Here is a 16440-nt window from a genome sequence, read left to right as displayed (position 1 = left end):
GTTTGGGTAAAGTTAGGGTTAGTTAAGGGGGTTTAGGGTTAGGGTCAGGGTTAGGGTTAAGTATGGTTTGGTTAAGGGTTAGGGTCAGGGTTAGGGTCAGGGTTAGGGTTAAGTATGGTTTGGTTAAGGGTTAGGGTCAGGGTTAGGGTTAAGTATGGTTTGGTTAAGGGTTAGGGTCAGGGTTAGGGTTAAGTATAGTTTGGTTAAGGGTTAGGGTTAGGGATAGGGTCAGGGTTAGGGTTAGAGTTAGGGTCAGGGTTAGGGTTAAGTATGGTTTGGTTAAGGATCAGGGTTAGGGTTAGGGTTAAGTATGGTTTGGTTAAGGGTCAGGGTTAGGGTTAAGTATGGTTTGGTTAAGGGTCAGGGTTAGGGTCAGGGTTAGGGTTAGGGTTAGGGTTAAGTATGGTTTGGTTAAGGGTTAGGGTCAGGGTTAGGGTCAGGGTTAGTAAAGTCATGGTTTGGGTTAGTGTGAGTGGCCACCTAATGTTGGAAAAAAACGCAAACGCGGTAAAAACGCACTAAAAACGCATACAAACGCTTAAAAACGCTGCGTTTTTTTCATGCATGCTCATAAAAATGCTTGAAAAAAACGCAGCAGTTGTATGCTTTTGTATGCGTTTTTCAATGCGTTTTTTTGCGGGAAAAACGCGCTGCAAAAAAAAGCAAGTGTGAAACAGGCCTTACTCATGGTCACCTCTCCAGTCTCTCCACTAATCACGGTCACCTCTCCAGCCCCTCCACTACTCACTGTCACCTGTCCAGTCCTTCCACTACTCACTGTCACCTGTCCAGTCCCTCCACTATTCAGTCACCTCTCCAGTCCCTCCACTACTAATGGTCACCTCTACAGTCCCTCCACTACTCAGTCACCTCTCCAGTCCCTCCACTAATCACGGTCACCTCTCCAGCCCCTCCACTACTCACTGTCACCTGTCCAGTCCTTCCACTACTCACTGTCACCTGTCCAGTCCCTCCACTACTCACAGTCAGCTCTCCAGGTCCTCCATTACTCACGGTCACCTCTCCAGCCCCTCCACTACTCACTGTCACCTGTCCAGTCCTTCCACTACTCACTGTCACCTGTCCAGTCCCTCCACTACTCACAGTCAGCTCTCCAGGTCCTCTATTACTCATGGTCACCTCTCCAGTCCCTCCACTACTCACTGTCACCTGTCCAGTCCGTCCACTACTCACAGTCACCACTTCAGTCCCTCCAATATTCATAGTCACCTCTCCAGTCCCTCCACTACTCAGTCACCTCTCCAGTCCCTCTACTACTCATGGTCACCTGTCCAGTCCCTCCACTACTCACGGTTACCTCTCCAGCCCCTCCACTACTCATGGTCACCTCTACAGTCCCTCCACTACTCACGGTCACCTCTCCAGTCCCTCCACTACTCATGGTCACCTCTCCAGTCCCTCCATTACTCACGGTCATCTCTCCAGTCCCTCCACTACTCACGGTCATCTCTCCAGTCCCTCCACTACTCACGGTCATCTCTCCAGTTCCTCCACTACTCACGGTGACCTCTCCAGCCCCTCCACTACTCACTGTCACCTGTCCAGTCCCTCCACTACTCACAGTCACCACTCCAGTCCCTCCACTACTCATGGTCACCTCTCTCACCTCTCCAGTCCCTCCACTACTCATGGTCAGCTCTCCAGTCCCTCCACTACTCACGGTCACCACTCCAGTCCCTCCACTACTCATGGTCACCTCTCTCACCTCTCCAGTCCCTCCACTACTCATGGTCAGCTCTCCAGTCCCTCCACTACTCACGGTCATCTCTCCAGCCCCTCCACTACTCATGGTCACCTCTACAGTCCCTCCACTACTCATGGTCACCTTTCCAGTCCCTCCACTACTCATGGTCACCTCTACAGTCCCTCCACTACTCAGTCACCTCTCCAGTCCCTCCACTAATCACGGTCACCTCTCCAGCCCCTCCACTACTCACTGTCACCTGTCCAGTCCTTCCACTACTCACTGTCACCTGTCCAGTCCCTCCACTACTCACAGTCAGCTCTCCAGGTCCTCCATTACTCACGGTCACCTCTCCAGCCCCTCCACTACTCACTGTCACCTGTCCAGTCCTTCCACTACTCACTGTCACCTGTCCAGTCCCTCCACTACTCACAGTCAGCTCTCCAGGTCCTCTATTACTCATGGTCACCTCTCCAGTCCCTCCACTACTCACTGTCACCTGTCCAGTCCGTCCACTACTCAGTCACCACTTCAGTCCCTCCAATATTCATAGTCACCTCTCCAGTCCCTCCACTACTCAGTCACCTCTCCAGTCCCTCTACTACTCATGGTCACCTGTCCAGTCCCTCCACTACTCACGGTTACCTCTCCAGCCCCTCCACTACTCATGGTCACCTCTACAGTCCCTCCACTACTCACGGTCACCTCTCCAGTCCCTCCACTACTCATGGTCACCTCTCCAGTCCCTCCATTACTCACGGTCATCTCTCCAGTCCCTCCACTACTCACGGTCATCTCTCCAGTCCCTCCACTACTCACGGTCATCTCTCCAGTCCCTCCATTACTCATGGTCACCTCTCCAGTTCCTCCACTACTCACAGTCACTTCTCCAGTCCCTCCATTACTCATGGTCACCTCTCCAGTTCCTCCACTACTCACGGTGACCTCTCCAGCCCCTCCACTACTCACTGTCACCTGTCCAGTCCCTCCACTACTCACAGTCACCACTCCAGTCCCTCCACTACTCATGGTCACCTCTCTCACCTCTCCAGTCCCTCCACTACTCATGGTCAGCTCTCCAGTCCCTCCACTACTCACGGTCACCACTCCAGTCCCTCCACTACTCATGGTCACCTCTCTCACCTCTCCAGTCCCTCCACTACTCATGGTCAGCTCTCCAGTCCCTCCACTACTCACGATCATCTCTCCAGCCCCTCCACTACTCATGGTCACCTCTACAGTCCCTCCACTACTCATGGTCACCTTTCCAGTCCCTCCACTACTCATGGTCACCTCTCCAGTCCCTCCACTACTCACGGTCATCTCTCCAGTCCCTCCAATACTCATGGTCATCTCTCCAGTCCCTGCAATACTCACGGTCATCTCTCCAGTCCCTGCAATACTCACGGTCATCTCTCCAGTCCCTGCAATACTCACGGTCACCTCTCCAGTCCCTCCACTACTCATGGTCACCTCTCCAGCCCCTCCACTACTCATGGTCACCTGTCCAATCCTCACAGGCGATGCTTGCGTTGGAATCTTTGGGCCTCTCACATTGTGCCAATTGTCGGGGTGTGGTGGCTCCTGTGATGGTTCTGTGCAGGAGACAGGTCACAGCATACTTTGTTATGAAGTCGTTGACTGCTCGATCACTTGTGCAGAGTTCTGTCGGGGGCTGTGATACCCAGAAGTCCATCGCAGTGTGAGAGGCCCGAAGATTCCAATAGAAATAGCGGGGGATCAGAAAATGCTGTGAGGACTGAATTCATGTTTGAGTAGTGGAGGGGTCGGAGACGTAAGCGGTGATTAACATTATTATTTTTTTATTCTTCACATATTACGATTATTATGTTCTGGGGTCTAGAGAAAAACAAGAGCGAACTAAGGGACATTCAGTTTGGGTCAATCACTTCCCAGAATTAATTTCCAAATAAAACCGCGTACACAGGTGAATTTGAATTTTGCCCGACCCGCTCCTATCTAATAGGTTAGCTAGAAAGGGTTTCTTAGCTCTCTAGATTACTGAGGGTCAGGACATCTTTATGCTTGTCACATGTGATGACCATGATGTTACCTGATCGCACAATGTACAGCTCATTTCATCTTCTGTGATCGCAGAATAACTCAGGTCGGACATATTGGATTTGTAAATGGTTTCTGTAAATAGTGATAGCATTAAACATTAGTCAGCCATACTACAAAATACAGCATTCCTGGAAAATGGTCATCTCTCGGCTACACTAGGTCACATACAGTATGTTTTACTGAACAACCTCTCACACAGAAATTAACCCATTAATGACCATGCCTGCTTGGGCCGTAACTATTTGGCTTTTTTTTTTATCAAGAGAAGGATGCCCTGATTTTTTCAGTCTAAATAGGTTATCACCTATTGCACAACAACCTCTTATTAACAAGTAAAAAAACAATAAAATTGATTCAATGTAAATTCAATTCATGTTGAATGTTAAGATTTTCACAGGTCCTGGAAAATTGTACCACTTTCCGATTCAATTCCTGTAAATTGCAAATCGCCACTTCAACCCAAAAAGGCTCTCATAACCTCAGGCTTCGACACAATGAATCGAGCTGGAGGGCACCACAGAACACATATGTTGTTATACGCCCGAGGCCCATAGAACACAATTTAACTATAAAAGAAAAAAAGACTATCGTCCGTATAGACTGGGATCACAAGGAAAATATATATATATATATATATATATATATATATATATATATATATATATATATATATATATATATATATATATATATATATATATATAATGAAAAAACTTTATTGGGTACAAAACACCAAAACAACACTCATTAGAAACATTTAAAAAGTCACACATGTGACATACAAATTATAATCATATACTCATGATAAAGCCAAAGCTAAAGCTACAACCTCAGGCTTCCCCATAATGCTCTGCAGCGATCGCATCACAAGGTAAGGAGCAAGAAAGAAGGAGGAACTATCACAGCCTATGTAAAAGCTGAAGCAGGGAATGCAGCATACAGCCTAAAGAGAGAACCTCAGAGCACTCAGTGTTTTTTAGGAGAAAAAAAAAACATATCGTTTTCATCTAGCATTCCTGTTTTACTTGTTCAACCATTCACCCAATGACAATACTGGGCCTCTTGTTGCATTTTGCTTTCCAGGAGTCTACCTACTTAGCGACTGACACAGCATTTTTGGTTGAGGAATTTTCTCAGGTGCGAGAAGATTGTTTAAACAACAAATTAATTAAAAAATAAGATACATCTGTTTTACTTTTTGCATACCTGTCTTACTAATTCAAATCGGTAAGCACAGAAAGTACAAAAATAATGTACACTGTTGTCTTACTGCATTTGTTTTTTGGGTGTGTACCTAGCTGACATTTTATGTGATGTCCTTTTTGAAACCAGTAGATGCACAACACACCAAAACCATGGTTAGCTGTTTGACATGATTCCACCCCCTCAGTGTATCTGGGATGCAGATACTGAAGCCTCTGCTCTCCAATCTGGTACAGGGGGTGTGCTGAAGCGGTCAGTATTTTGATTGACAGCTCATTGTCCAGTTTGATTCAGGGGCGTGCTGCGCTGTTGGTGTTTTGATTGACAGCTCGAGCATTCAATTTGAGATTGGGAAGTTCTGGAAGTCTCCAGGTGTTCATTGTCCCAAATGATTGCCCGGCTACTTAGCTGGGCTGTTAGTCCCAGACCTGTGTCAGACGTAGCTTCAACTAAGTGTGGCTAGTTTTCTCTCTGCCTAGTGTTTTGCTTGATGATGATCTTTTGTTGCCTGACCTTGGACCTTGTTCTGACCCTCTGTATGTTTAATCTCTTTGTTCTGATCTGCTATCTTCCTGATATTTTGACCTCGGAGCATTACCTGACTACGCCTTTGTCTCTTCACACTGTTCATGACATAACTTCTTGGCTGTTGACCTCAAACTCCTTGACTATCCCGAATCACGGTTTGTGTATCACACTGTTATTGCATTTGATTTTCTGGGCGCCACATGTACCCAACCTAGCATTTCAAAACGGATATGGTACTTTGAAAGAAAAAATCATATGGCTAAGCAGCACCACTGAACCAACTGGAATGTGTATTGGTAGTACCTAATCCGAGTCAGTATTTTCCTCAGGGCTGTGGAGTCGGAGTCGTGGAGTCGGAGTCGGTGCTCATTTTGGTGGAGTCGGAGTCGGAGTTGGAGTCGGTATAAAATGGACCGACTCCGACTCCTAAAATATATAATAAATTGGGTACAGTAATTCAATGCAGGATGTGCTGAATATTTTTTCATAGGAATTTGGGAAAGTTATGAAATGTCCTATAAATGGCTGTTATATTCCTGATCTAAGGCTACATTCACACACAGCGTTTTTCCTGTGTTTTTTGAGGATACGTTTTTCAGCTGCAAAAGCTGATCATCTTTTTAAAAAACTGCATCACCTGAAAGGTTTTTGAGCTCATAGATAATGTTTTCAATAGCAAAAGCAGATTAGAAATCTGCTCTATCTATCCATTTATCCATATCTGTCTATCCATATCGTATCTGTACCAAAAAGAATGAAAACCGGGTAGTACACCAATATATATTCTGTTCTATCTAAATATCTTGATTATTGGATCATAAAAATGATTAAATGTCTGAGGTTCACATTGTACTACAATAAATTTTTCACTTAAATATAAGCAATATGTGTGGGAGTCGGAGTCGGAGTCGTGGAGTCGGAGTTTGAGTCGGTGTAAGGGAAATTGAGGAGTCGGAGTCGGAGTCGCAGGTTTGGCTTACCGACTCCACAGCCCTGATTTTCCTCATTCGATAAAGCATAGTAGTGTGAAGGAAGTGGAGGCATAATGTCCCATCTGTCATCTCAGCTACAATAGGAGGATGTTACCTCTGACAGCAACACCTTTAGTTTGTGTCAGTTTTCTGAACAATTCTCCTCTTCTGCATTGGTAACACGTAATCTCTTACATAGCTGACTTTCAATTCTGTTAATTACATCTTTATCCTTTCAGCTTTTTAGTCTCCAAGCCTGCAGCCACCTGGGAGCTAATGAAGATATTTCAGAAGAACAACTTATTTTAGTTCAGATTAGAAATCAATAGTTTTATTCAGATGACAGGAGGCTGGAGGAGATGGAGGACATGACTAAACGGCATAGCTGTGGTTGTGACGTTGCCAGACTTGGTGGTGCATTCTCAGAGGTGGTGATACTACTCTGTGTCAGTGCAAATATAGAGGAGGGAATCATGCTCTAGGACAAGGAGGTCTAGGAGGTCTACTGTAGATCATTTTTAACTACTTTACAGAAAATTAAAAGAAAATGAACATTGCGCCGTTCTAATAATCCGCAGTGTCGGCATTTGTCGTTCATATTTTTGAGGATTTATCATTCCTGTGAATCACTAACCTAATATTTAGTTATTACCCACAGTTTTTTAGAACGGCTTTATATCTATGTTGCATACAGTCACCCATCTTCTGGCTGCTGGCACCTGTTATTCCAGCCCCAAGATACTTGTACTACATCCCAAAGCTCTCTGGCATTTGTTGGCTTTGCCTCAGAATCGGCTATTTTGATGTCCCACCAGGGATTAAGGTCCAGGTATTAGGCTGGCCACTCCATAACCTCAATTTTGTGGGCCTGGAACCAAGATTTTACTTATTTACTGGTGTGCTTGGGGTCATTCTCTTGGTGAAACCTCCATTTCAAGGGCATATCCTCTTCAGCATGAGGCAGCGTGACCTCTTCAAGTAATGGAACATATGCAAACTGGTCCATGATCCCTGGTGTGTGGTAAATAGGTCTGGCACCATAGTAAGAGAAACATTCCCATATCATGATGCTTCACTGTCTTCACAGTGTACTGTGGCTGAATGCAGAGTTTGGGGGTCGTATGATGAACTGTCTGCGGCACCTAGACCCAAAAAGAACAATTTTACCTTTATCAGCCACAAAATCACGGAGAATCACAATTTTTTTCTCCTTGATTTTTCTAACTTTAAAACTTCTGGACTGATATATGTGGCCACCTGCAATTGCCCAAAAGACTATGTGGGTAAGACAATAAGGGAGTTCAGACACAGAGGGAGAGCACATTGGTGTAGTGAGGTACTTTCATTGTTTGCACATGCCACTTTATTGTTGTGTTGCCATTTCACTTCTTTTGCACATACTTTCTATTGTTGCCTACCTAATCATCCTTGATTGGCAACCCCTATATGCTCTATGGTTATATGGGTGATGCACCAACATGGGGGCATTCAGGAGCACTAGGGACAGCCGCCGAGGAGCGGGGGCGCCAATCTCATTGTATGTTTAGGGTGCCAACCTCCGCTGGTTGTAAATATTTGTCGATTATCTATTGTTATGGTAGCCAGCACGGTTGCTTGTTTGTGTGCGTGGGTATTGTCTTGTTTTTAATAGGCACAACAAAGGTAATGTTTATCTATATTGAACATGTTACATAAGGTCCCCCTTTAATTAATTTTGTTGATTTTTTTGCCTTAAAATTTCTATCAGTCTCTTTGACAAAAATTCCAGAGGATGGAGTTTTCTCCACTCGAGGTCGGGGTCGCAAGACCTTATTTTTGATTATCTGAGAAACTCGCTCTGATTATGCTAATCTCTGTACAGAATTTGATCAGAATGTCAGAACAGTGGGATCCAATTTTCTCGGGAGAGAAGAAGGTGAAAAAAAAAATGTCTCCATCTTCTCCATTCTGTCAGTTCACAAAGATCAGACTGCACTCACAGATGTCATCCGAGTTCATCCCCGGTTTCCCGTCAACTCATTGACTTGCACGGCTGAGTTTGATCTGAATATTGGATGCAAATCACGCAAGTTGTGATTTTTTTCCTTGGACAGACTCAGTCCGAGGAGAAAATTGGAAATGTGTGAGCTCCATAAACTAACACTTGGTCTTAAAAACCACGTCATGTCCACAAGCCCTTACCATCTTCTGTAAAGTGAGAGTCTGGAGACCCAATCCTGCTGAAATTGATGCTTATGATGTGTATGGTGGCCTTCTTAATTATTGGGATTTATCAGGTGTCATACTGGAGCTCGGCAGTCCAGCTAGCAGTTAGAAAGTAATAACTACTTAGTGCAGAGTTAATTTTTATCTCTGCTTCTTTTAGCGAATGCCTGGGCAAAATGAAAGCTTTCCCTAGGACAAGAAGTAACAAACTCATTAACACCCACCTACTGACAGCCACCTGGATGAATGGCAGGCCACTCTATGGTTAGACCAGCACAGGAGGTGGATATGACCCCACTGATGACTGGACGGTGATTGCCTGCAGCAGTCAGTAGATGTTTCTCTGATGCTACGCTGCTCAAAGTCTCCTGACTGGTGCAGTCAATCACATCGGTCTGCCGCCTGGAAGAACTGTGACGCTTCTGCTTCCTGTACTGTTGAAAACCACTAGTACATAATGGAATCATTGTCAATTGTTCAAATGTTGCAGGATTATTTATTGCTTAGAGCAATAACACTGTTGTTAGACATAAGAAGAAGAGCAGCAATCCTTACCATCTTTGAAAGTGACAGATTTTGTCTGCAAGTCTGAAGAAAAAGGGAGCTCCCTGCAAAAAAAAAAAAAACGAAAATAAAAAATTATTGCATTTACTTATTTTCATCTGAAACAACTAATATTTGTTGTTTGCTGAACAAAGTATTTTACTTTGGGAAAATCCAGATAAATATGGAGAGGTTCTTCTTTTCCATTGCAATCATTGACAAGAATTAAGCTCCTAGAACACACACATTCCTCTGGAACAATGCAATCAGGAATATGATTTGTATTCTCCTCACTTGAATTTTTGAGAATGTATTTTCTAATAAAAAATATTTAACCAAATTATATTATGTTTTTTATTTTTTAAGATTTTTATGATTTTGATCTTGCAACATTTTCAAGCATTTCAATAGTCAAGAGATCCGTGGAAAGATTCCAAGAGAGCTTGTCATATACAAAGGGAAAAAGCAAAAGGCGTAGTCAAGTCACAGTCCAGAGTCAGAATTCCAAGGTCATAGTGCATCAAGACAAAAGGGGTGATAAAAAACAGATAGGCAGTAGGCAAATCCAGGGTCTGGCAACAGAACATCAGATTGTCAAAATTCAGAGCCCAAGTCACAGAGGACAAGCAATGCTGTTCTGTCTTCGACATAATTCACAACCTTTGACTGTCTATTTTGATAATATTACAATGATTGGCTGTGAATATCTATAATGTTCAATTTCAGCCATAGATTTAATGTTTACATTGTTCTGGCTCCATCTAGTGGCCAGAGTCATTACTGCATGTTAGTATACGTTGTACTTCCTGAATTCTCTTTCCCTCCAATTCACAATGTATTCCGGGTAAGTTTACAAAGCATTATGGTCTATTCCAGCCCCATTCTTCTCTCCAGTCTTCCATTTTCTCTCAAGGCTGCTTCCTGTGAACATCTCATTCCTCTACTCCCCTTGTGTCAGAATCTGTGGTAGGTAATCACGCTTCCCACATCCAATTTCTGTCTTAGATCTCCTTGCTTAGTTAGCTCTCCCCTGGTAAGCTATTATGTATATTAAGTATTCCTATGAACCCAGTACTGATTATATTTAAATGTTTTACTTGTAGTTTCACCATATCAATATACCACTACGTTCAATAAAGCACAAATTCAACCTACAGTATTCTTATTGGACCCCCGGAGTAGCGGTTTAGCTGCCTGTATAAGCTACTTGAATCCCGGTTCATTAGTGAGGACAGAACAGTGAAACACAGACTCTCCAGCTAGTGGGAATACAGAGAGAAAAGTCTTCCATCTTGCAGGACCGCAGTAAAACAGCAGCTAGCCAGCTAGTGGGAACTGAGAGATAGAAGAGTCTTCCATCCTGCAGAGGCCAGTTACACAGCACCATCCAGCTAGTGCAATTCAGGGAAAAGACAGCTCTTCATCCAGCTTGCGGGAACTAGTAAACTGCAGAAATCTATCTAGTGAGATTCAAGTCATCGGCTACACAGAGACTAATACAGCTACAGCAATCTCTGCACAGCCAAGCATCCCTCCAATACACCATGTCCCACAAATCACACAGGACAAAATCTGCAACATCCGTTTTCTCAAAGACTGTATCCATCAGCAGCACGGTCGCCATTACTCTCACAAATGCTGAAGCCACCAAGATACTAGCAAGCTTTGCCGTAGAGGAGATAGAACTTAAATTAGAGAAAGCACGCCTAGAAGACCAAGAGAGAAAGTAATGCATAGAAACAGAGAGGCCACGCTTAGAAAGAGAGGAGCAGGAGAGAAGGTTATGCCTAAAAAGAGATGAGCAAGACAGAAAGACGCAGTTAGAGAAGGCACGTGTGGATGCCGCCTTAGAGAGCCTAGCAGTAAAAAAAGAGGCTGCTGCAGCGCTAGCCGAGGCAGAATCACTAGAAGCCGCGCACAACCCTGAGTTGCATAGCCGTAGCAGTGACTCAAGTCTGAAGTTGCCACTGCAAGATTCACCACAACGCACATCTCAGTATGTATATGAACTTCCTGATCCAAACTATAACCAAGATCACGACACATCCAGTGAAACGAGTGAGAGTCAGCAAGAGGCTCAGCTCCAGGAAAACGTGGAGCAAAACAACTCCGCTAATGTCTACCTTGCCCCTCACCTGGTAACCAACGTGAATCACCTTGCTGACACACCGCACGTCAGACCAAAGCCATAAGAAACCGGCTGACGCCACCCTGAGGATACTAACAGGCATGAACGCACCTCACATCACTATCAGGGTGACCCATCACCAGTATACTCTGCTGACAACCGGATCACAACAAAATTTGCTAAGTTCTTCACACGGCATGATCTGGTTGCCAAGGAACTCATGAAAATCACTGACCACGCTGAAGGTTACAGAGCTTGGAAAGCTTGCTTCCAAAATGTCACCAGAGACTTGGGGCTAGAACACAGGGAAGAGATAGACCTCTTAGTCAAATACCTGGGAGAAGAGTCAGTCAAACACACAGTAAGGATCAGAGACATTAATATAAACCACCCTCAAATCGGCCTTAAAGAGATCTGTAAGAGGCTAGATGAGTGTTACGGCTCTGCAGAGGTAATAGAGAGAGCCTTGTTCAAAAGAATCGATGACTTTAATAAAATATCTAACAAAGGTCTCCCAAAACTTAGAGAGCTAGGTGACCTGCTACAAGAGGTCCTAGTTGCCAAATGTGAAGGCGACCTACCAGGACTTGCATACCTTGACACAGCCAAAGGTGTTAACCCTATAGTCCAAAAGTTGCCCTACAATATACAGGAGAGGTGGCTTACACGTGGTTCCATGTACAAATACAAACACATTTCATTCCCTCTCTTCTCCGTTTTTGTAGACTTTATACACGAACAAGCGACAATCAGAAATGATCCCAGCTTTGACTTTGCAATGTCATATGCCACACCACCACTGGCTGCAAACCCACGCAGAACATCTGTGGCAGTGCACAAGACTTATGTTTCTTTTCCAAGTTCCAATTACAGGTTGGACAAAGGTGCAGGACCCTTCATCAGAAGCCTCATCCTCTCCTGAAATGCAGAGCCTTCAGAGGGAAATCTATGCCAGATCGTAGAAGCATCCTGAAAGAGAACGGTATCTGCTACAAGTGCTGCTCATCCACCACTCATCTCACCAAGGATTGTAAGGTCAGCGTAAAATGCACAGAATGTGGCACCACAGATCATAACACTGCCCTACACCCTGGCCCTGCTCCATGGAGTGCACAAAACACGCCAGCTGACAGTGAGCATGGCGGGGAGGAAAAGAGCACTGATGCAGCTACGCCAGAGATCACTTCACAATGTACTGAAGTCTGTAAAGGGACAATAGACAGTAGGTTTTGTTCTAAGACATGCCTCGTTAGAGTGTACCCAAAGGGTCATAGAGACAAAGCTGTGAGACTGTATGCTGTCTTGGATGATCAAAGTAATCGATCCCTGGCTAGATCAACATTCTTTGACTTATTCAACATCAAAGGACCAAGCATTCCTTACTCATTAAAGACATGTGCAGGTACTGTGATAACAGCAGGTAGCAAAGCCACTGACTACGAAATTGAGTCCTTAGACGGACAATTCTGCCTACCACTACCTACAATCATCGAGTGTAATCAGATCCCAGACAACAGATGTGGCAATCCATCATGCTCACTAGAAACGCATAGCACACCTTATACCGGAACTCAGCCCTCAGGCACAGATAATACTGCGGTTGGGAAGAGATATCCTACAGGTTCATAAAGTGAGAAGTCATATAAATTGACTCCACAATGCTCCCTATGCCCAAAAGCTAGACCTAGGATGGGTCATAATAGGAAACGTATGCTTGGGACAAATGCACGCCCCATCTTCGGTGACAAGTATGCTAACAACTACATTGGAGAAGGGACGCCCATCTCTGTTTCAACCTTGCAACAACGAGTTCCATGTCAAGGAACTACCACACAGCATCCAACTACCCAATCATTTAATAGACTTTACTCATGACAGCAGTGGTGTCAGGAAGCTATGAGGATCAGTTGGAGTGCACAGTCTTCCAGAGGACTAAGCAAGAAAAACCAAGTAGCAATGTCGGTAGAAGACAAGTTGGCCTTAGAGGTAATGGACAAGGGACTCGTAAAAGATGAGACAAACAGCTGGGTCGCACCTCTCCCCTTCAGAACCCAAAGACCACGTCTATCAAACAACAGAAATCAGGCATTAAAACGTTTCTCCTCTCTTAAACATAATCTGCAGAAGAAACCAGAGTTGAAAGATCACTTTTTCTCCTTCATGTCAAAGATTTTTGAGAACTGCCATGCAGAACTAGCTCCCACTCTCAAAGCCTCTGAAGAATGCTGGTTCCTACCCATGTTTGGAGCATACCACCCTAAGAAACCTGGCCAGATTAGAGTGGTGTTTGACTCCAGTGCCTAGTTTGATGATGTCTCCCTTAATGCTGTTCTACTGACAGGACCAGACCTCAATAACAAACTGCTGGGAGTACTTATGTGCTTCTGTAAGGATTACATTGCCTTCATCGCTGACATCCAGCAAATATTCCATTGTTTCCTTGTGAGAGAAACAGGAACTTCATAAGATTCTTTTGGTACAGAGACAATGATCCTACTAAAGAAGTCACAGAGTACCGCATGAGATGCACATCTTTGGCAATAGCCCTTCATCTGTTGTCGCCATTTATGGATCAGATGTCAGACAATTCATAGAAAAAGACTTATGTTGATGACTGTCTAAAAGCCATGCCTTCAAATGAGACTGCCATCAGTCTTCTCAGGAGAGCCCAAGAGATGCTTGCTTGCTCTAACCTCAGGTTTCACAAAACAGCCTCAAACATCCAAGAACTCGTGAAAGCATTCCCTTCACAAGACTTGTTTAACGGTCTCAGGGACCTGGACCTGGGGTCAGACCCCACACCACTACAACCCAGCCTCGGGCTTCTCTGGAATCTACAGTCAGACACTTTCACCTTTCAGGTCAGCCAGGAAGAAAAGCCTTTTACACGCAGAGGTGTCCTGTCTACCATCAACAGCCTGTACGATCCCATGGGTTTTGCAGCTCCTGTTACTATACAAGACAAAGCCATACTAAGAGACTTAAGTAAGGAGAATTCTGACTGGGATGCACTTCTACCACCTGATAAGAGAATCCTGTGGGAGGTGTGGAAAAACTCTTTAGCAGCCCTGTCCAACCTGAATGTGCCAAGGCCATACACCCCTGTGCCGTCTACAGAAATACAAAGCCAAAGACTGTACGTATTTGCAGATGCTTCTGTCAAAGCAATTGCTGCTGCCTATCTCAAAACTGTGGACTCCAAATGTCAGAGCCACATTGTAGTCATTATGGGGAAGGCCAAACTTGCTCCACAACCAGAGCACACTATACCAAGGCTAGAGCTTTGTGCTGCAGTCTTAGCCATTGAGTTAGAAGAGTTCATCGCATCCGAGATGGATATCGACCTGACACAAGCCAAGTTCTACTCAGACAGCAAAGTAGTCCTTGGATACATCCACAATAAAACCAGATGATTCTATGTTTATGTCAACAAGAGTGCTACAAATTAGGTTCAGTTCATCCAAAACAGTGGCATTACATCCCCACGGACCAAAACTCTGCAGATAATGCAACTAGAGCAGTTGACGCAAGTCGACTAGAGAGCACAACATGGCTCTCAGGACCAAAATTATTGTACACTGAGGAACATTGTCCAGACACCTTTGAACTAGTAGGAGAGGACTCAGATGCTGAAATCCGCCCTCAGGTGTCTACACTTCATACAATGACTTCTGCTATCCAGCTTGGATCTCACAGATTTGACAAATTTTCAAGTTGGAAGTCACTTACTCGAGCCATCACCTGCCTGACTCATATAGCTCGCTCATTCAAGATCACCAGAGCTTGTGACACAGAAAAATATAGAGGTTGGCATCTCTGTAAAAACACCTATGTTGCCTCCGACTTGGAATCTTCCAGAAACCACATCATCTCCACAGTTCAGAGAGAAACCTACTGTGGAAATCCAATATCTCATTAACAAAGCTCCAATACCAGCGAGCAGCGCATTGAGAAAACTCAACCCATTCATCGACAACAACGGTCTGCTGAGAGTAGGGGGCCGACTCAAAGAAGCTAAAATGGAGTTTGAGGAGCAATTCCCTCTTATCATTCCTGGGAAATGTCATGTTGCCTACTTAATCGTACAACACTATCACAATTTAGTCAAACACCAAGGAAGACTATCTACAGAAGGAGCCATCAGAACTGTTGGCCTGTGGATTGTTGGTGCAAAGAAACTCATCAGTAGTGTCATCTACTACATTCACTCAAACCCAAAATATGGATGACCTACCAGCAGATAGACTCAGCCCAGATCCTCCTTTTACCAACGTTTGTCTCGATGTGTTTGGACCTTGGTCAGTTGTTACTCGTCACATGAGAGGAAGACAAGTCAATAGTAAACATTGGGCTCTCATGTTTACCTCTCTGTAAATCAGAGCCGTCCACATAGAGCTCATTGTGTCACTTGACACTTCAAGCTTCATCAATGCTTTGAGACGTTTCATTGCCATCCGTGGTCGTATCAAACATATACTTTCAGACAGAGGTACCAACTTCATTGGTGCAGCAAAAGAATTGGGAATACCTTCAAATCTAGACCATAAGACTCTTGAGAGGTTCCTCACTGACCAAAGTAGCACACGGTCATTCAACCCACCTCACTCCTCACACATTGGTGGATCTTGGAAATGAATGATTGATCCAGAACGGAGAATTCTTGACTCTACTCTTCTTCAGGAAGGAGCAGCAAGATTTACCCACGAAAGCCTAACCACCTTCATGGCAGAAGCCGCAGCTATAATCAACGCAAGGCCCTTGGTTCCAGTCCCTAATAACTCTGACCAGCCCTTGTTATTGACTCCAGCTACTCTCCTCACCCAGAAAACTGGACTATCCAGTGCCCCTCCAGGAGGACTGGATGCTATGGACTTGTACAAGCGCCAATGGAGACAGGTACAAAGTCTTGCCAATACATTCTGGGACAGGTGGCGCAAACAGTATTTGTCTACCCTGCAGCCACAGACGAAGTGGCAATCTACCAGGCCTAATCTGAGGATTGGTGACCTCATCCTTGTGAAAGACTGTCAAGACCACCAAAACCAGTGGCTACTTGGACTAGTGACTGCAAC

The 16440-nt window shown here is 44.6% G+C and overlaps 1 protein-coding gene across 6 annotated transcripts in view; it reads right to left on the bottom strand.

Annotated features, from left to right (window-relative positions):
• The window catches only part of LOC141050273 (uncharacterized), a 149452-nt gene that overhangs the window by 45539 nt on the left and 87473 nt on the right, over nt 1-16440 (bottom strand). For all 6 annotated transcript variants that reach the window (XM_073547157.1, XM_073547159.1, XM_073547158.1 and 3 more), the window contains 2 exons: nt 9253-9305; nt 3780-3862 (listed from right to left, as the gene is read on the bottom strand). In XM_073547157.1, the coding sequence (XP_073403258.1) occupies nt 3780-3862; nt 9253-9305 (136 nt within the window). The remainder of the gene's footprint in view (nt 1-3779; nt 3863-9252; nt 9306-16440) is intronic.

Source organism: Dendrobates tinctorius, unplaced genomic scaffold (assembly GCF_039654945.1).
Source record: "Dendrobates tinctorius isolate UK_male_01 unplaced genomic scaffold, ASM3965494v1 ptg000151l, whole genome shotgun sequence".
Classification (NCBI taxonomy): domain Eukaryota; kingdom Metazoa; phylum Chordata; class Amphibia; order Anura; family Dendrobatidae; genus Dendrobates; species Dendrobates tinctorius.
This window is presented reverse-complemented; position numbering and strand designations above follow the sequence as displayed.